This window comes from Equus przewalskii, chromosome 10 (genome assembly GCF_037783145.1).
Source record: "Equus przewalskii isolate Varuska chromosome 10, EquPr2, whole genome shotgun sequence".
Taxonomy (NCBI): Eukaryota; Metazoa; Chordata; class Mammalia; order Perissodactyla; family Equidae; genus Equus; species Equus przewalskii.
This window is the reverse complement of record NC_091840.1, coordinates 23,080,888-23,100,580: the sequence shown is the minus strand read 5'-3', so window position 1 is coordinate 23,100,580 and position 19,693 is coordinate 23,080,888. Positions and strand designations below refer to the sequence as shown.

At 53.5% G+C, this 19,693-nt stretch overlaps 2 protein-coding genes and 2 non-coding genes across 31 annotated transcripts in view; all 4 read right to left on the bottom strand.

Annotated features, from left to right (window-relative positions):
* Positions 1 to 669: 669 nt before the first annotated feature.
* TRNAC-GCA (transfer RNA cysteine (anticodon GCA)) lies at positions 670 to 741 on the bottom strand. Its single transcript has one exon. It is a non-coding gene; the product is annotated as a tRNA-Cys (tRNA).
* Positions 742 to 1,446: 705 nt separating this feature from the next.
* TRNAC-GCA (transfer RNA cysteine (anticodon GCA)) lies at positions 1,447 to 1,518 on the bottom strand. The gene has a single exon. It is a non-coding gene; the product is annotated as a tRNA-Cys (tRNA).
* Positions 1,519 to 2,153: 635 nt separating this feature from the next.
* ARL5C (ARF like GTPase 5C) lies at positions 2,154 to 11,847 on the bottom strand. Of its 20 annotated transcripts, XM_070560516.1 has the most exons (8): positions 9,342 to 9,412; positions 8,099 to 8,842; positions 7,435 to 7,495; positions 6,508 to 6,622; positions 6,110 to 6,257; positions 5,298 to 5,835; positions 4,620 to 4,771; positions 2,154 to 2,983 (listed from the first exon to the last, which is right to left on the bottom strand). In XM_070560516.1, exons 6-8 carry the CDS (start codon positions 5,559 to 5,561, stop codon positions 2,935 to 2,937), a joined length of 465 nt encoding a protein of 154 aa, XP_070416617.1. In that variant the 5' UTR covers positions 5,562 to 5,835; positions 6,110 to 6,257; positions 6,508 to 6,622; positions 7,435 to 7,495; positions 8,099 to 8,842; positions 9,342 to 9,412; the 3' UTR covers positions 2,154 to 2,934. The 20 variants fall into 20 exon arrangements, 8 of the variants coding, with proteins under 8 accessions (XP_070416617.1, XP_008521494.1, XP_070416614.1 ...); XM_008523272.2 differs by lacking the exons at positions 6,508 to 6,622; positions 9,342 to 9,412 and adding an exon at positions 11,493 to 11,704 and having other exon boundaries at positions 5,298 to 5,381; positions 8,099 to 8,364; XM_070560513.1 differs by lacking the exon at positions 6,508 to 6,622 and having other exon boundaries at positions 5,298 to 5,381; positions 8,099 to 8,364; positions 9,342 to 9,622.
* Positions 11,848 to 12,965: 1,118 nt separating this feature from the next.
* The window catches only part of CACNB1 (calcium voltage-gated channel auxiliary subunit beta 1), a 29,234-nt gene continuing 22,506 nt past the window's right edge, over positions 12,966 to 19,693 (bottom strand). For 6 of the 9 annotated variants that reach the window (XM_070560494.1, XM_070560496.1, XM_070560495.1 and 3 more), the window contains 3 exons: positions 17,204 to 17,299; positions 16,579 to 16,764; positions 12,966 to 14,841 (listed from right to left, as the gene is read on the bottom strand). In XM_070560494.1, coding sequence (XP_070416595.1) covers positions 14,377 to 14,841; positions 16,579 to 16,764; positions 17,204 to 17,299 — 747 coding nt within the window. In that variant the 3' untranslated portion in view covers positions 12,966 to 14,376. Of the gene's footprint in view, positions 14,842 to 16,369; positions 16,765 to 17,203; positions 17,300 to 19,693 lie in introns of those variants that run through there. The other 3 variants (XM_070560498.1, XM_070560501.1, XM_070560502.1) reach the window with 1 other exon arrangement.

Here is a 19,693-nt window from a genome sequence, read left to right as displayed (position 1 = left end):
AGCTGCGGCTTCTTGTTTCCCTCTAGCGGGCACGTGAGGAGCAGCAACGCGTGTGTTTTGCGGTTTCCCTCGCTTCTCCAGATCTACCCAGGTCTGGGTCTGTCCGCGACCCCCGGCTCTGACCCGGCGGGGCCACACGCCCCTGCCTTCCGGGAAGTCAAGTGAGAGGTCCCGGGACAGAATTCCAGCTCTAGCCCCGGTGTTTTTGTATATGCCTCCGTCCAGGGTGCCCACAATCTGTCTTATAAGATTTCTTATACGGGCTTAGGCTGAAACAGCAACTTGAAAATAATTAGAAGCAAATGACCTGTAAATTTTTTTTAAATGTAAGCCTCTAGAACTGGAGCGCACATCAGAATCACCTGGAGGGCTTATTAAAACGCAGCTTTCTAGGCGCCACCTCCAAGTTTCTACTTCAGTGGTTCCGGGATGGGGCCGAGAAGCGGCACTTCTAACACGTTCCCAGGTGGTGGTGCTGGTTCCAAGACCACATTTTGAGAGCCACTGCTTAACAATTCCCTTTGCTTGCACTGTCTCACCACTCCTTGTCTGCCCAAAAGAGAGGTGGCGGAGGAAATGTCAACATAATGTGGAAGAAAAAAATTAAAAGTTTTAAAATAAATCGTAGCTCGAGACAAGGATTTCGGGACCTAAAAAAGGATAATGGCGAGGGGGCACCCGGATTTGAACCGGGGACCTCTTGATCTGCAGTCAAATGCTCTACCACTGAGCTATACCCCCTCTGCCGGCGGAGTGACTGTGGGTAGTCTCTTGGCGCTGCTGCTGCTGCGCAGGCGTCCTGAGACGCTCACGAACAGAAGTGAGGTTCTACTTTAACGAGAGTTGAAAAGATTATAAATCTGAGATTGCTCTCCTGGACGCAGGGTTTCTTTCCTGAAGCTCTGAGTTAGAGATTTCTACTGATGGTGTAAGAAAACCCAATTTGGGGATATGGGGAAGTCCCTCGAGATCCTTCGAGATCCTTCCCTTCGGGGGCGCTCCTATGGGCCGGCGTCCCCGTCTGCTCGGCTAGAGCTCTGTTACTGCTTCTCGCCACCCCTCTCTGTCCCACACGCTCCTGTGAGCTTCTCCGAGCCTTCCCGCCCCAGCTCAAGTCCCGCCCTTGGAAACAGCCTCGCTCACTGAGAACAGCCGTCGGGTCACCCGGCAGGCCAAGCTGAGGGTGCGCCCGCCTCCGCCCTACCATTACTGGGCTGGGCCGTCCGCACCGTCCAAGGGTCGACCCGGAGCTCCCGGCCCTCATCTGCACTGCGTTCCGAGCTTAGCGGCACACAGGCTGAGCACGTGCATTGGCAGGGCCCCAGACTCCGTCCTCACCCGCCTGCAAAACACGTCGGCAGGAGGATGCGCCCCCTCTCGCTTGCAACGGAACTGTAAAAGGTGACCGCGGGACTGAGATAAAATTTGTAAAGATCCGCAACGGAGAGGGGGCACCCGGATTTGAACCGGGGACCTCTTGATCTGCAGTCAAATGCTCTACCACTGAGCTATACCCCCAAGACAACAAGAGCTTTTCATTAGGATGAATTTCTGTGGAATAAGACAATGATAGTCCCTTTTCTCTATTGTACTTTTATCTGAGGACTATGCCAGGGTAACCTGGTGGAAAGAACACAGAATCTGAGTGAGGGTGGCTAGAATTCTTGAGTTCTTCCTGGTCTCTCTATATCTGTGTCCAGACTCTCGCCTAGATGTCTACTGCCTGACTTGGGAAGGAGAGAGACCCACTGGCCCCAGGGCCATCCCAGGTCTTCCAGGGTAATAGCACTGCTACCTGTATACAGATGGGCAGCCTGGGTTTCCATCCTGTCTCCACCTCTACCTAGATGGGACTCCTGGGCTTTTCCAACCCGAGGACCCGTACTCCCCTCCTCCATGAGTCAGTATCAAACTACTCCCTCCACAGGCCCAGGCAGAGCCAAGAGCTCTCTGTCCTGGCAAGCCAGGTGTCAGTCACCTGGCAGTGGACCGTAGAACCCAGGGCCAAGGAGCCAGTCCGCCAGCCAGATGGAACCTTAAGGCAGCCCGCCCTCCATTGCCAAGGTGGATTTCCCCCTGCCTGAGAGCTTTGTACAAAAACCAAAAGCCAGTTTGAGGCACAGGCAGAAGAAGCAGGCAGAAATAAGAGATGATCAGTTTTCAATGGCATGTCTTCAATCATTCTAAAAATCCTAATACAATGTGAAAAAAAAGTCATTACAAAAAGACAGACAAGATAAGCAGACACTAGGAATCTGGGACATTTGGGAGTGGGATTCACATTGGAAGGACGTTGGGAGTGAAGCGCAAAGGATGGAGTGGCTTAAAGCTCAAAAGCTGTGGTCAGAGCCAGCATCTCAGAGGGAATGGGAAGGCCAGGGAGGAGCGGACGGCCCTGCAGTACGAAGGACTGTCCCTGCCTGGGACGTCCTGTCCTCCTCCCTCTCCCCTCCCAGCTTTTGGCTCTGCCCTCCTTCCCTTGAGCCCACCCCCTTCACCTCTCTGGAATCTCCTTTGCCCAAAGATGGCTGAGGGCCGGAAAGCTGGGATGGGGTTCTAGGAAATTAAAAGTAGTTCCAGCTCCCTGCCCACCCCCTGCCTCCATTTTTCCTACAGAGAGGAGGGCTGCGCGGGGCACGGGGAGACTCTACTTCCTAGTCTCCAAACACATCCAACAGCTTCCCTGGTGTCTGCAAGGACGTCTGCTCCCCTGGAGCGAGGGGCGGCTCTCTCTGCCGTCCTGCCTGCAGCAGTTCAGGGTGCACAGTCTGGCTCCTCGGTGGGGGTTGTGTAGACGGCAGCAGTCTCGCTGTCCGCAGCTGCCCCTGGTCCCACCAGAGAATCATAGAAAAGTAATAAATAGTCCCTTGGGTTTTCCACCCACGTACTTATTGCAAAACCCCCAAAGTTTCTGGTTTGCCTCAGGCTGGGACATCAGTTGGCAGTGGTCCGAGACTGCATCCACTGGAGCCCGGCGGGCAGCCTGCAGAGAGGGAGGAACAGGGCAAGGATTAGCATGTCCCTTGAGGATGATGGCCTTCAGGCTCTCAGCCCGTGCCCGGAGCCAACTGAGGGGATGACCGAAGTTACATCCGGTCATTCAGTCAACCAACAAACATAAACAGACTGAGGAACTACTATGCATCAGATACTGTGCCTGGACTTACTGGTGAAAAAACAGACACACTCTCTGGGGCTTACTGTCTGGCAGAGGAGATAGATGTAAAACAAATGATGAAACAAATAATTCTCTAACCATACTGTGATAACGGTTAGGAAGGAGTCGTGCACAGGCCTCTGGATGTCTGGGAGTCAGGGAGGGCTTCTCTGAGAAAGCGTCCTGGAGACCCACCTTTGCAAGGTCTCTGGGCAAGCTTCCACTGCCCCTTCCCATCACTGGGGGTAGTGTCAGGGTGACTTCAAAGGCCTAGGAAGAGGCTCCGGAAGCAAGTTCTCCCATTGGACTGTGAGCAACTCCAGAGCAAGGGTGGGATCTTGGTCATGTCTGTACCACCCAACACAGTGCATGACACATGGGAGGTACTTAGGAAATGCTGGTTGAATTGAGCCTACTGTGGGGGGGGGCGAGGGGAGTTCCTGACCCAGGGGGTGGCAAGGACACTGCCAGAAATGCGTAGTTCCTTGGGCTTATCTGCCTAAAGGCTCCCCGCCTCTTCAACCAGGCATCCAGCTCCTCAGCCTGCTGTGATTCCACTTGAGAAGGAAGAGAGAAGGGAATTCTCTGGGCCCGAGGCAAGGCCCTCTGCGTGGCGGTGACCCAGCTCCTTCACATCCTCCAGCTGTTTACTCAGCAGCTACCTTCTCAGTGGCCCCTCCCTGGACACCTTATGTAAAATTACAACATGCCCCCACCTCCATCCAGTCTCCCTTTCTTACTTGACTTTTCCACTTAGCACTCATCCCTTTTTAACTTACTATATATTTTCCTTATTTTTCTTGTTTATTGTCTGTTTCCCCTCACTGGAAAATAAGCTCCACGAGGGCAGGGATTTTTGTCTGTTTTGTTCAATGCTGTTTCTCCGGTGCCTAGAAGAGGGCCCGACACAAAGTAGGTGCACGTGCACGTTAATGTTGACTGAATGGGGTCATTTACTCTCTCCAGAAACTCTGGGAGGGCGCAGGTGTAATTACCCGCCTCTTTAGGGATAAGGAAACTCAAGGTCAGAAAGAGTCCGTGATCTCTGCCTGCAAGGCTTGTCCCCGAGCTCTTCCCATGCTGTCTCCTCTTGATTCAGGTCTCAGCTCAAAAGTCACCTCCTAGTAGAGGGTGTCCCTGACCACTAGAGCTAAGTCAGACCCATCCCTGCCGCTGTTACCCACTTTCACTCTCTTCATAGCATTTATCAGTACCTAAAATGTTTGTGTGTAGGTGGAGTGTCGCCTCTCTCCCCACTGGAACAAGCCCCTTGAGAGCAGGGACTCTGTCTTGCTCACCGCTTACCCACAGCCTCTTAACTGTGAGTAGGTGCTCCACTGGCTTGGCCCGGGAGCTAACTGTGAGCCAGATTCTGACAGGAGAGAGACAGCAGAAGGTTCTGATGGTTGGTCATCCATTGGTGGGGCCAGGTTCTGGAGGTGCAGGTGGGGCAGTCACTAACCCTTCCCCAGTGAGGGCACAGCAGCCCTGTATGTGCCACGGGTGGTCTTTGATGGCACTAAGGGTGAGGAATCGGGAGATCTCCACGGTACTCATGGAGTCCTTCATGTCTTGCTTGTTGGCAAAGATCAGGACGGAAGCGTCTCGCAGAGCCTGTGGACAGAGGAGCCCAGCCCCAGTCAGCCTGCCAGGGCCCAGCCTCCCTTCCCACTGCCTGGCTCCCCTGCTGTCCCCGTAAGAGAGGCCCATGCCCAGGTTGGGCGGGGATGGGGGCCCAGCTCCGACACTAGCAACCACATCAAATGCCACCAACAGCCTGTGGAATGCCTCCCAACCAGTCCATATAATCCTTACAACAATCTCATGAGGTAGGATTTTAATGATCCTCCCCAATTTATACTTGGGGAAACTGAGATTGAGAGAGGTGAAGTGACTTGTCTGGGGTCCCACAATGAGTGAGAGGTGGGGTCAGGACCAGAACCAGCAGCTCTGGCTTCTGTGATCAGTTATGCTGAGGACATCATTGCCCCTCACCTGGGATAAACTAGCCCCGCCCAAGCTCCTGGGATAGAGGTTCGCAGAGACTGGGGCATGAGGAATGAAGCTCAGAGAAGCTCAGGGGTAGGCTGAGGTCACACAGCTGGGACACTGGGCCCTCTCCCATCTGCACAGGGCTTACCTCATGGGCCAGCATCTTATACAGCTCCTCCCGAGTGGTCAGCAGGCGATCCCGGTCCGTGCTGTCAATCACAAGGATGATGAACTGGCCAGCAGAGGGGAACCATGAGTGGTGGGCTTTCTCTTTGGTGAATGTGTCTCCTGCCCACTGTGCTCCCCCACTGGCCTCTGCCTGCCCTGATGCCAACCCCACAGAAAACAAACTGTCTAGTCTCAAGATCTCAGTGTCGTAGTCCCATTTTAATTCCCTTTTCCATGCAAACATGGGGAGCACACAGCACAACCTCTGATGTGTGCCAGAGGCTACGCGAAGCACTGGGCATTCATGACTCCGTTTTGGCCTCGCCGCAACACTGTGGCACTGGAACTGTTGTGATCCCCGTTTACCAATGAGGAGACTGAGGTCCAGTGAGGTGACGTATCTTGCCCTCGGCCACACAGCTGGTGAACGGCAGTGCCAGAATTTGAACTCAGCTCCATCTCGACTCCAGAGTTAAACCACTGAATTCTCCCACTGCCGCAGTGAGAAAGTAAGGCCCCTGGAGAAAAGGGCTTACCCCATTCAGTGCATCAAACAGAAAGCTGCCAGCAAGCAGACAGAGCTGCCAGGAAGTATTAAAAAATTTTAACAGGCACTGTGCTGCATTAAGTATTTGACACATATGCATTAGCTATTGTTTCATTATTTAATTTTCACAACTCAGGGAGGTCATTATTATGATCTCCATCTCACAAGCGGGGGAACCAAAGCTCAGAGAGGTTCAGGGTCTGGCTAAAATCACACAGCCCCTCTAGTCCCAGTGCCCTCCTCACCTCAGTGTTGGAGTAGTACATGTTCCAGGTGGAGCGCAGAGCCTCCTGTCCCCCTATGTCCCACATGAGGAAGTGGGTATTTTGCAGAACAATCTCCTCCACATTGCTGCCGATGGTGGGACACGTATGGACCACCTCATTCATCAGGCTAGGGAGGTAGGAGCAGGTACCAAGAGCTCAGGCCGGTCCACTCCCAGCTCTGGCCCTCCACCCCTCTGCTCACAAGTCAGGCTGAATCTAACCCAGAACAACTCAGCCCAGGTTGACCTGACCTCTCCTGGCCCCGGGGGAATGCAGGCAGGAGTGAGACCAAGTCCTGCCTGGGCTTGGACCCCAGACAGGGGAGACTCATCACAGCCGTCTCCCCAAACTTTAATATCACCTGCACGTTCAATCACCTGAGAGTCTTGTTAAAATACGGATTCTGATTCGGCGGGTGTGGGCCGGGGCCCAGCGTTCTGCATTTCTAACAAGCTTCCAGGTGATGCCAATGCTACTGGTCTGCGGACCACACTTTGAGCAGCAAGGGAATGGAAAAAGAGACAGACAGAAGTGAGGGCCAACAGAGAGGTGCTGTGTTTAAAGTGACATAGAAAACACACGTTTTTATGTGTAAGGAATGCTTCTGGAAGGTCTGTGAAGTCAACCTGGGAGTTGGGAGCCAGAGGGAAACTTGCTGTTCACTATATGCTCTTGTACTGTTTGGATTTTGCTTTTCTTCTAATTTTTAAAAAACCATTTACATACATCACTTTTTCAGGGGAAAATTTGTCCTAAGTAAAGACTTTGGAGGCTCCAAAACGGGAGAGAGGCCATCCAGAGAGTGAATATCGGGAAACGCTCCGATGGATACTTGTCAGCACGAGCGCCAGACTCTGCTAGACCAGAAGCTCCGGAGCTCAGCCGGACCCAAGCTGACCCTCCCCTTTGGGTCCGCAGAAGGGGGAGACAGTTAAGAGGCAAAGGTGGGGTGCAGGAGTTAAAAAGGAAGAAGCTGCCGCCAGGGGGGTCGAAAAGCAAGGAGGCAGGAAGAAGAGGCAGGTTGCGACAGCGTCAAGGCCTCAACCGGGTTTGGCAGGGGGCCGGGGGTAAATGGCGGGGAGCAGTGGGGTTGCCCATACTGTGCAGGATTCGAATGCCAGGCCGAGGAGCCACTGAACTGAGGGGTTACTACACAAGGAAGATCATACCAGCCTTCCCCCCATCACTCCTCCTGGCTACAGCTGAACGCGGGTACCCAGCGAAGCGTTCAGGTGGTTGGTCCAAATGCCTATCAGTCTGGTGGGAAGGCCCAGGCCCCTCCTCTCCCCACCAGAGTCACTCACAACTGGTAGAGAATGGTGGTCTTTCCTGCGTTGTCCAGTCCCACGATGATAACCTTGTGCTCTGAAGGCATCCGAGGGAAGGGCAGGGTCAGGGCCAAACCCGATGACCAAGGGACTGTGTGCCCCACCAGGCCTCCCAGGAAGGAGACAGGTGTCCCCACCTGGGAGTCCTCTGCTCTCCTGACCACTTCTGCGCCCCCTCCCGCCTCCTCCATCTAAAACCAACAAGACAGACTTCTTTCCCATCGGGCCCCGGACATTTGCGCCACTCCCGGATAGTGGAAGTGAGAGCTGAGCCCCACTTCCCTCGCTCCACATTTCCAGAAAAGTGATAGTTCATAAGATCCGGGGCGCTCTGGGCTTGCCAAGAGAAGGGGTCTGGGGAGAGAGCCGAGCGCGAAGTCACAATCGCAGGAAACCGGCGGCAGCTTTTAGCCAGGAGGAAGGAGGCTCGCCCAGCCTTGCGCCCCGGGGAGCACCGAAGCCACGGGGCCCTCGAAGAGCGGAGGGAGCAGGGGAGGGTGCGGAGCAGGCGAGGAGCGCCCACGCAGGACCCTCCGAGTCCGAGGTCCTCCAGCGTATCCACCCCGACAACCCCAGATCGGGGAGCTCCAGGTGAGAGCTGGAGTAAAGCAGTCGCTTGAATGCCCCCTGCGCCTCTTACCCTGTTTCCCAAAGATGCCCATCAACTTGGCGATCAGTTGTCCCATGGCTCATCCCGGGCCAGGCAAAGGCAGGACTTGGCGGTCTTTTGGGGTCCGGGTCCAACCCGGGTGCTTGGAGCCCCGCCCTCCGGGGAGGGCCGGGCAATTGTCAATGAGGTCACGGAAGCCCCACGAATCACCTGCTGGGCCTGGGAATCCCCTGGGACGCTGGCCCCTCCCGGGCACTATGGATGTCACCGTGATAACCAACTACCTGTCCAGAGCCCTGGAGATCAAGGAAACTGGAGTCCAGACTCCACATCCTCCCCCTCCCCCTGAGTAAACCCCAGAATTCTCTGGTCGACTGCTTCCCTAGTGCAAATCAAAGAGACTCAGCACAGAGCCCACAACGGGATCCCAGCTCTCCCTTCTCCAAGCCCCCAGCCGTGTCTGGGGGCACTAGACTGAAGAAAAACCCTAGGCCACCCGCCTTCCGCATCTACCAGCTGTGTGGGGCAGACAGGGCTCACCGATCCTCTCTGAGCTGGGAGAATATGCCAACCCTCAAGAGATCATTAGTTATTTCACTAGTGGGTCCTGAAGGCCCACTCAAAGGGAGCTCTCTTGGGGAAGGGCAGGGTCTCCCCTCCTTGTGCGGGTCCCTTGGTGATAGGCGTCTTCTAGGAACAAATCAGGGCTGCTTCTACGATTCACTGACAAACCGACTGCTTGTGCACAGCTCCTTGACCCCGGAGGGTGGACATCTGAAGACGGGGATGGAGCAAGAGGAGAGACTCTCAGTCAGAGACCCTACAGTGGGGTCCCAGATACTAGGACCCAGCAGAGGAGAACCTGGGCCAAGAGAGAGCCAAACTGGAGGAGGGAGAGGAAGGGGGAGCCTCTTGTTGTTTGTGAATTTCCTTCTTTGCTTAAACTGGGAAAAACCAGAAAACAAAAAGAGAAGTGGGGAAGGCAAACCATCTTCAGGCTGAGGGGGTGGTTAGAAGGAGAGGCCACTCATCACATGGGAGAACCAGCTCTTTCTACCCCACTGCCACTGCCCTCCCACAGCCCATTAGTGCTCCCCTCTCCAAGGGAACAACTCTTTCACTGGTCTCCCTGCCTCTGCCTCCCCCTTACCCAGGGAATCCCCCTCACAGCCCTGTTAACCTTCCTAAAGCACAGCTCAGAGTCTGTTACTCCACAGCTCATAAACCTTCAATGGTTCCCTATTGCCCACTGGATTGAGATCAGTCTCCTTACCTTACAGTCAAGAGCCTCCAGCAGCAGCCCCACCAGCCTTTGCAGGCTCTCTTCCATGTTCCACACCCACTGGTCCTTGCCCACACATGCCCAGCTCTTTCCAACTGTACTTTTGCTTCTGCATTTCCTCTGCCTGAATACCTTTCACCTTCTCAGAAAGGAGGATTCCTGAGACCCTTTAGCCACCTACTTCCCAAGCTCTGGCCTGGTTCTCCAGCCAAATGGGTTTCTCTCAACACTGAGGTTGTAGACTGCCATGTCTGTTTCTTTCAATCAACTGTGAGTCCTAGAGGTGGGGGTTCCTGTCTTGTTCACCTGTGTACTCCCTCCACGCCCCGCCTGGTCCAGTGCCCGGCACACGGGAGGAACATGTTACTACGGGACTGAAGTACAGTGAGTTAAGCTACAGCCTGAGAAATGGTGTTTGGAGTATTAAAAAAAAAAAAAAAAAAAGGAGTATGAACACCAGTTGAAGAGGATTGAGGAAGGCTGGGAAGTTTGTGGAGAGAAGAGGGAAATTCTGTGTTCACTGAATACAGAATTTCCATCCCACCTAGCTTGGTATCCAGAGTTAGGAGAATTGACTATCAGAGCCCGTCTGGGTGATTCCATTTCAGCCCTAGGGGAGAAGGAGCTGGGGCTGTGGCTGGGTGGGGTAGGGTGGGGGCGCAGAGGGTGCTGGGGGAAACGGCAATGTTTTAAGCATTTTTACCATCTGTTTCCTGGAGGCAAAGGAACCTCTTAGTGCACCCTGCCCTCCCTCCCCCAAATGCAGAATTGAAAGTGACATTCTGCCAGCTTTTGAGCACAGTCAGTAAACAGACAAGAGCCGTCTCTGCTGTGAGGCCTAGAGCTGGGATCTTAAAGGGCATTCATTCATTTATTCATTCATTTGACAAATATGAGTCAGGAGTTAGGAAACATGCCAAGGAGACGAAACAGACCCAGTCCGGGTCTTATGGAGCTTACTGTCTAGAGGAGGAGACAAATACACACCAAAAACAAAAAAAACAAACAAAAAAAACAACCCTGAGACACAGTAGGTGGGAAGGCCTGATTTAAAAGGGAGACAAGGCACACTTCCCTGAGGATGTGATTACTGGGGCTAAGACATGAATTTTCTCTAGGTACGGGACTGGAACACCCCCTTGCTCCCAGGCTATTGTGGCCCCAGCTCAGTTCACTTGATTTTCGAAAGGTGGAAAGTTTCAGCCACTCCTGGGACTGAGGCCTCTCTGACCTCCTCACTCTGGGGCAGAACCTATACAAAGACAGAAGCAGCTAGTCAGGGAATGAGAGGAGGGTACCAGGCCGGAGGGGTCCCCGGCGCCTCAGTTCTTGAGTCCCTGAGGCGGCCGTGGTAGTAGCACCAGCCTCTCTCAGCCTAGTCCCAGCCGACTTCAGGATTGTTGAAATTCTCACACGTTGACAACCACCAGTGTGCTGAGTGCGCATTGGTGGAGGGCTTGTGGTTACCAAGAAATAAAAATATCTCTCTCCTCCAAGCCACCTAGAAATGCCCCTGCCTGCAAGTTCTGGGCAAATGCAATTTCAGGCAGAAGGCACATGGAGAGGAGACAGAAAAATATTCAGACACCGGCTTCCCCCTCCCCAATGCCCCTCCCCTTGCAAAAGCTGGGGCATCCTGGGGTAGGGGAATTAGCATCTTGGGGGTCACAGACACCACAGAACTTGAAATCCAAAGATCTGAGTACAAGCCTTGCTTCACGGCTGTGTAACTATGGACATGTTGCTTAATCTCACTGAGCTTTTTCTGTAAACTGAAGTTAATAATCCCTGCCCTTGATTCAAAATATCAGGCTCCACCCTAGAGGGAGCTCTCCATGGAGTGCCAGAACAAGCACCCAGCTGTCTTCTGCTCTTCTCCTCTTGGCTGTCCCCCAAAGGCACCTTAAACCCACCTTGTCCAAAGCTAGATGTTGTTTCTATTTCTAACCTGGTTTTTTTACCTGCTTCCTCCATGTCTGAGAAGACTACCACCCACAGTCTCCCCAGACACCTCCCTCTCGCTCACTGGCCACCTCCAACCACTCTCCAAGAGCTCTCGATGCTGCTAGCTGTCACTGGCACCCATTGCCTGCTTTCTCGTTCTACTGCTGTGGCCTCACGCAAACCCTCCTCATTTCTCACCTGGGGTCCTGCAACTGTTTCCAGGCTAGGTCCTCCAGTCTATGCTCCAAAGCACAGCCAAGGCCATCTTGCCAATGCTGCTTACAATCCTTCCGTTTCTGCACACCAACTTCAGGACAAAGCCCAAGCTCCTTAATGTGACTCAGGGCCCACTGTGACGTGCTCCTGCTGACCCCTCTCTGACCACCACCTTGAGAGCACACTTTGCGAGTGAACTGCCAAGAACAGGTCATGCATGTCCCCCGCTTCCCCTGCCTTGAACACTTCCCCCACTTCTCTGGCCAGGTTAACTCCTTAACCAACCTTCTAGATTCTGCTCAAGCCTCCCCTCCCCCAGGAAGCCTCCCCTGAGCTCCCCAGGTTAGGGAGTGACTCCTCTTCCAGGTTCCCCCAGTGCCCAGTGCTCCCCACATCAGAGAGCTCATTGTGGTGTCCTGAATTGTCTGTGGTTCCCATTTAGACTTGTGCTTGGTACATAGTAGGTGCTCAATAAATGTATGTCCAATGACTAAACATGGGAATAAAGGATTGAGTCCATTGAAAGGCAGTGGCAAGAGCAGCACACTGTGGGGCAGAGACTGGGCTCCAGGCCCAGCAGAGCTAGCTTTGCCATCAACTCTCTGGGGACCTTAGGCCAGCCACTTGACCTGTGGGCCTGCCCAGTTCCTCTTTCTTTGGGTCTGCTAACCCCTCATCCAGAGAGACCCGGATGTCTGTTGCCCTCTACACAAACACACTTTAGGCAGGAGCATTCAGGTGAAGGACCCAGGAGCTCTAGTCCTCCCAGTCCACCACCCCAGAAAGAACCAGAAGTGTAGAAACCGTTTGTGGGTGCTATGTGAGGCAGGATACAGGTGATGGCAGCTAACAACCGTCAGAAGTCTACATCCTGCCAGCTGGTGATAGCAGGAACTGGCAGTCACCTGCTGACTTTCTTCCTTTCTTGATCTCTCAGGCTGGGACTGGGGGAGTCGCCAATACTCAGCTCCTCCCCCAAAGCTCGCTGACAGGGGCTGGGGGGGTGGTAATCGTGGGGTATCAGAGCAGGAGGGAGCCGGAAGCTCGGCTCCTCCCCCTCCTGAGGTGTTGGGGAGCAGCGGAAGCCACAGGAGCAGAAAAACAAGCACAAGCCTTTAGGCCATTGTGCCAGCGGGTCTGGATCTCACCCACTGAATGACACCCGCAATACCTGATGTCCCACCTCAGCTTCCCGTTTTCCCTGGCTCTACTTACGAGATGGGATAGGCATGGGTGGGGCTTGGGGCTGAGTGGGGAGCCGAGACCGGCCACCCAGCTCCTGTCAGGCTTGAACATGATGCATCAGAGAGCCGCAAAACAAAGCCCCATCTCTGCTGTTGAGTAAACAACTTGGGGCACAGCTTATTCCTGCACCCACCCCTTCACTCCCCCCGCACGTCAGGATAGGCTGGCAACCGTGTGTGGGAACAAAGAAGCAGGCTCAGGAGGCGGCCACAAAGGACAGGAGGCGGTTTTATATGTGGCAAAATACTTCTCCTAGGGTAGTACAGACAGACAGACAGATGGGGGCACAGGACACCAGACAGGGAGGGGAAAGGTTGGGCAGTAGTGTCTTCTAACCAGTAAGTGGAAGCTGCACCCCACCCCCAACGTGGGGAAGGTGGGACAACATTGGCACAGGAGGTGGCGAGACAGGCATGAGGTGCCCATCCCTGAGGTGGGCAGCTGGGCAGGGCCCAGTCCTCGTTGGCACAATCGGCTCTCTCTGGCCCAGCTGGGATGCTGGGGAGGGGCAGAGCTGCTGGGCTAGGGGATGCTAGGCAGAGGGACACTCTAGGGCAGAGGGGGTACCACGGCCTCTCCTGGGGGGAGTGGACATGGGCAAAGGACAGGATCACAAGAGGCAAATACAGAGCAGTAGCAGCAGCAGCAGCAGCCAAGCCCCCCAGGGGAGATCCAAGGCAACCTCTGGGGTGATCACCTCTTGGGCACCAACCCAGAGGGCCTCTCCCCTGGGGCCTCAGAGTGAGAGTGAAAGTGAAGGAGCAGTTTTTTGGTTTCAAGATGAGGCGGACCAGAGTGGTCTATGGGTTCCACACTGAGGTGACACAAGCATGGGGGGCTCAGACGCAGCGGGGCCCCCTCTTCTGATGGCAGCAGGCAAGGGATGTTGTAGGCAAAGCTCATTCCTAGGGTTGGCAAGGGCCAAGGATGGAAGAGGTGGGGTGGGTAGCAGTGTCACGGGTTGCAACCCACTCCTCAGGGTTCTAGGTCCTGGGCACGCAGAGGGCACTACTGCTGATGCCTGCCAGCTTCCACCCAGAGACCCCTCCCCCCCAAGACAAGCTCCCCATGGGGCTTCCGCTGTAGCCTTCACCTATCTATCAGACAATGCTGCCAGGAAGCTGGGTGGAGGGAGAACATGGTGAGGGATCCTGGATTTGGGGTTTGGGAAAGAGAGCCTTCATGGGAGAGAGTCTGTGCTCTCCCTCTCCAGGAGAAGCTCCCTACCCTTCCCAAATACTCCAGCTTTGGAAAAGAAAGGGCCACCCCATTTAGGACCCTCATTTAGAGGCCCAAGTACAAAGAGTTAAGGAAGTGCACCTTTTCTCTGGGAGAGTGAGGGGAGAGAGCCCCCTGAGGTGGGGAAAAAGGGGCACTGCAGAAAGGTGGGCAACCCCCCCCCCCCCCCACAGCAGGTAGGTAAAAACCTACAGCTGGGGCTTAAGGGACTCCCAGGAGCTGGGATGCTACCACCACAGAAATCCCAAACATCGAGCAAAGGCATCTGAAAGGAGGGAGACAGCGCCCCCTGGAGGCAAGATACGTCCCCTGTGGTGAGCCCCTCTGTCCCTCCCCTCCCCCGGGCTCAGAGCCTTTCCTCCCACTGCATGTCCTCTGCCTCTCAGCGGATGTAGACACCCCGCCCCCAGCCCTCCAGCTCATTCTTGTTGCGCCCCAGAACTGGACCCCCGCCCTCCGCGCAGTAGCGGGCCTTATTCCGGCCGCGGTTCCGGTTGTCGGTCAGCTCCTCTTCATAGTCATCATCTTCATCCTCCCAGGATCCCTGACGGGCTGGTGGGGTGCTGCCCCCTGCAGGGTCTCCAAGCCCCGGCCCCTCTGAGGGGTCAGTCTCCATGTCCACACATGAGTCTCCCAGCTCCGTGTAGGCAGAGTTTCGGTTGCCAGGAGTGTCAGCATCAAACGTGTCTTGGCGGGAAAGTGCCCGCAGGGTGCCTGCCCGGCCTGGTGGGTGGCTGCTGGGGTAAAGGCCTGGGGGGTGGCCCGGCTCCCCTGGGGACTCGTGCACGCTGGGGTGCTCCCCGGTGGCCCGTTCCAGCGACTGGTCCCCGGAAGCAAGGTAGGGTCCCTGGTTAGCAGACAGACGGCACACACCATGCAGATCAGGCAGAGGTGAGAGAAACACAATAAAGCAAGGCAGGTTAGTGACAGCACCAAGACACCCAGCCTGGCTGAAGGAGGAGGGTGCTGCTCTAGGGGATGGGCAGCCAGGCAAAGGGCTCTAGAGCCCTGCCCAGGACAGACCTCAGGGCATTTGTTCCTCTATTGGCACAGGGGGCGCTCAGCCTTCATAAGGCGCAAGGAGGCATGAACTCTCCTGGTAACCATGGTAGAGAGCCCATGAACAGTTAGTCATGGCTTCCTCAACGCAGGTCATCAATGCATCATTAACAGCTCATTAGTATGGCCACTTGTTAGTGGTTGATTGGGTTAGTCATTGCCCCGGTTTTCCAAATATATCAAGAGGGGATTTCAGCTCAAGCTCACTAACCCAGCTCCTTCAGCTCAAGGCAGACCTTAATCACAGGCTTCTAGAACCCTACACTTCTCCCCCACTTCCTAGTCAAATGACAGAATCTCCAAGGTTGATGGGCTTCCTCCCCTGCCCCAAAAAAGACTCAAAGCTGCAGGCCGGGGAAGGCTGGTGGGTCTCTATCCCCTATTGGAGATGATGTCCTCATCACCAAATGTCACATGAAGGTGACACGATGGCCACTGCTACCATAGAGGCTGCTGGGTGGGGTGCAAAGAGGCCTGGGTTCCAGTCCCATCCCCCGCCACGTCAAGCTGTGTGACCCTGAGCAGATGATGCCCTTCTCTGTGACTCAGTTTCCCTATGGTGGTGTGATGGGGATTATACTAGAACAGCAGTCTCCAAACTCCCGTGGAGATCTGGGGTGGAGTGGGGAGGGCAAAGAAGTGCTTCAGGGGTCCCCATGGAGGTGAAGCAGAGGCAAAGGGGAGGCCACGTCACTGGCTCCCTCTGAGCATAGCAAGGATGCTTATCTACATACTGAGCATCCACCTAAGATTCAGTGGACAGATGGGCTCTGTTGCTGAAAACAAATTTGAAAAGCAATGGTCTAGAATGATTTAATGGGTTTCTTCTGGCTCTAATCTAGAACCAAATACTTAATGATGTGATCTCAGAGATGGGCTGTGGCTCTTATGGGTGGCGGATGAGGCAGGGTGGGGCACCCATCAGAGGGCCTTTCCTAGAATCTGTTTAACTGGGAGAAGGATGGAAGGTGCAGCATCAACTCACAGATGCTTCCTCCAGGGTCCCTTCTGAGCGGCTGCCTGGGATTAGGGCTCTGGGGGAGGAGGCAATCTCTCTGGGTTTAATGGCTCTGCTCTGTGGGATTTCCTGGGTCTGAGAGCCCCTCCTCTGTTGGGTCTAAAGTGGGTATGGAGTCCAGCAAATGAATATATTGGGTCTTCCTCATGTTTCCTTCTTAGTCACTTGTCTTATAAGGTCTCCAATCAGGCCTCATATCCAAAAGCCCTCGGGGCAGCAGATGTAGCCATATGGGACCAGGTCCAGGGAGGCACCACCAGCCAGCTCCAATCCCATAAAAACCACAGACACCAGAAGCTGCCACTCACCACATTTTTTACAAAATAAAGCTCTTCCTTCCTTCCCCAGGTTCCCTGAGCTCCAGTTCAAGCCCCGGGCAGGAGGGGAGATGGGCGGGGGCACCTACATGGTGTGCTCCTGATGCTGGGGCACTGCCCCGGGCTGCTGCGAGGCCTCCAGCCCGCCCCAGAAGCTGAGATTTCTCCTGAGTGAAGTGAGCACCTGTACCTGGAGGTTGGAGACAGGGGCGGGGCTGGCAGCCAGGGCTGCCGTAGCCATGGTGCGGTTCAGCAGCGGATTGGGCGGGGTGCTGCTGGGCGGGTGTGTGGCCTTCCAATAGGCTTCCAAGTATTCGGCCAAGTGCTCGCAGGCATCCTCCAATTGGTTCTCGTCCAGGATGATATCAAACATTTCCTGTGGAGGCGGGGTTAGGGGCGGGGCTGGGATGAGCCGGGCGTGACCAAGGGGGTGAGGGTGCGGCCTGGGTGCAGTGGGCGGAGTCACAGGGTTGAAGGACAAAATTAAAAAGAGACCTCTGGATGTCCAGAAAGAGAAGGAGGGCTCTCAGATATATACATGGGCAAAACTATAAGAGGTCTTGGCACCCAGATAGTCCAACTCCCTCACTCTAGATATAAGGTTAGGGACGGGCTGGACTCTCCACAGAGAAGTGGTGCCGCTGGGGCTTGAACCCAGTCTCTGACTGCCCAATGCAGCACTCTTTCCCCAGAGACCACTATGCGCCTGTGAACTAGGCCCAAGTGTTCCTGGTCACACCCTCTCCCACGCAGGCCAGAGGAAACCAGGAGAACCCAGATGTGCCCCTTCCCTTCCCCTGGGTCTGAGCACTCACGGGGGGACACTGCGCCAGCTTCTCCGAGGCTGCTATTTGGACATTGAGGTGTTTGGACTGAGACTTCCCTCGAGACTTGATGAGCCTCTGAAGTACCTGGTTTGGGGGGAGAAGAGGAGCTAGTGGAACCCCGTAATGCAACAAGTCAGAGAGGCAGGTCCTGGCTGGAATCAGCATGGAGAGTCCACGTCAGGGCCAGGGGATGCTCAGTGACTCGCAACCCCGGCCACCTCTTCAGAATTGACCTCACCAGCCCTTGTCCGTTCTAATCTATGATGCTCAGGCTCTCTCCTGGCTCCCATGCCGGCCTCTCCTGGGAAGCTCTGCTGGCAGCAGCTGTACGAAGGGCAGTGATTTTCCTTCTCAACTCCTCTAACGTTCTTTACAGGCCTCATTCTCCAGGCCAACTTCCCTCCACCTTAACAGCAACCATCCTTGGGACACTTGCTATGTACCAGCACTATTCTGTGCTTTTTACATGATCAATTCATTTAGTCCTGACAATAATCCCACTAGGCAGCCACTATTATAATTCTCACCTCAATCATAATAATGATAATAATAGCTAAACATAAAGCCACAACCTTAACTAAATAATCAAAGTTAACATCACCGATGATGCAACAAACCGACATCATGTGCCTCCTGATACAGGCCTTAGGACACATGGCTTTGGTGGTATCCTGCCAAAAATGCAAAACCTAAATCCAGTTGTGAGGAAACACCAGACAAACCCAAACTGAGGAACGGTCTACAGAATAAGTGATCTGTACTCTTCAAAAATGTCAGTGACATGAAAATCCCAGAAAGGCTGAGGAATGGTTGCAGTTTAAAGGATCCAAAGAAATATAACAACTAAATGCAACACATGACCCTCGATTGGTGCCTGGGTTCAGGGGAAATTGCCATAAAGGGCATCATTGGGACAACTGGTGAACACTGAAGAGGGACGGTATTTTAGATGACATTTCTTGAATTTGACAATTATACTGTGGTGATCTAAGTTAATGTCCTGGTTCTTAAGAAATACGTATTGAAGCATTTTGGGATAAAGGCATACAACATCTACAACTTACTCTCAAATGGCTCAGGAAAAAAATACAGATATATACACACATATGCATATGCACATAACACATACATACACAAAGATAGAGGATGAAGTAAATGTGGCAACATGTACAAAATTAGTGAATCCAAAAAACAATTGAATTGTATACTTTAAATGGCTGAATTGAGTGAAATGTGAGTAACTACATCTTAAGCTGTTTAAAAAATTAGTGAATTTGTTCAAAGAATGAGAGTTCTTTGTACTACTCTTGTAACTCTTCTGTAAACTTGAAATTATTTCAAAATAAAAATCTTAAAAAAACAAAAAAGAATAGATACAGTGCTTCGTAGGTACCCGGCACTTTGCATGGTTAATCCATTTATTTAATCTTCACAACCACCATTTGAGGATCCCTGTTTGCAGACAGGAATCTGAGGCCTAAAGAACTTAGGTGACTTGCCAAAGGAGCAGGGGCTGGTCAGAGGCAGCGCTGGGAGGTGAACCCAGACAGTCTGCCTCTCAAGAGTCCTCACCCCTCACCTCAGGCAGTGCTCTTCCACGGGGAAATGGAAGTATCTATTACTTTCTAGTTCACAAAATGTTTCTGCATCCATTATCTCATTTGATCCTTGCAACCACCCCAGGAAGCACTTAAATCCTATCATCCTCTTTATGCTCTTTAGAAACTTGGGACTCAGAAAGGTTAAGTAACTGGCCCAGGGTGCTCAGCTCATAGGGTGTTATCATGAGATGATAACAGTTACCTCCCCTGGTTGCCATCATGAATCAGACAGAACACCGGGCTCTTTACATCATTACCTCCAATCCTATCCTCTCAATAATAACACAAGAGAGGGATTATGACCCCCATTTTATAGGTGGATAAATTGAGGCTCAGAGGATAAATAATCCCCCCGAGGTCCCAAGTTCAACAAAAGACAACCACCAAAAAAACACCAACAACAGAATTTAATTAATTAATAAGCCACCCAGAGCTAGGATTTGAAGGCCATGCTGTCTCCTAACTTCAAATCGGTCACCTAAACTCCACCTCCATGATTCTCAAGCCCCCGCTAACGGCTAGGAGGGAAAACTAATGGACCTGCAATGTGACCAAGAAGCCAATCAGCCTTCCTACCGATTCCATCTTCATCAAGACAGTGCCGCACAAAGGGCTGAACTCAAAAAACAGGAAAGACCTCCTGACTGTCAAGCAGCTGGTGACACTGGGACAAAAAGCACAGAATTCCTTCAGTTTTTTTCGACCGAGGATGGGAAGTCAACCAGAGTGGAGACAGGGGCCTGGCCTGCATGACCCTAATAATAATATTTATAATAGCTAAAAGACGATGAGGTACATTATGCCAGACCTTAATGCTAAGTGTTAAGTATTCACATTAGGTTGAATCTTCACAATATCCCATGATGTTCATCGGGGA

Coding starts and splice junctions, on each gene's coding strand:
- ARL5C (XM_070560510.1), bottom strand. CDS start 11,725: ATGACCTGTTCTTGGCAGTTCACTCGCAAAGTGTGCTCTCAAGGTGGT. Junction 6,258..11,492: donor AAACAGTTGCAGGACCCCAG/GTGAGAAATGAG, acceptor CTACCTCCCTAG/CCTGATGAATGAGGTGGTCC. Junction 4,772..5,297: donor ATAAGATGCTGGCCCATGAG/GTAAGCCCTGTG, acceptor CTCTGTCCACAG/GCTCTGCGAGACGCTTCCGT.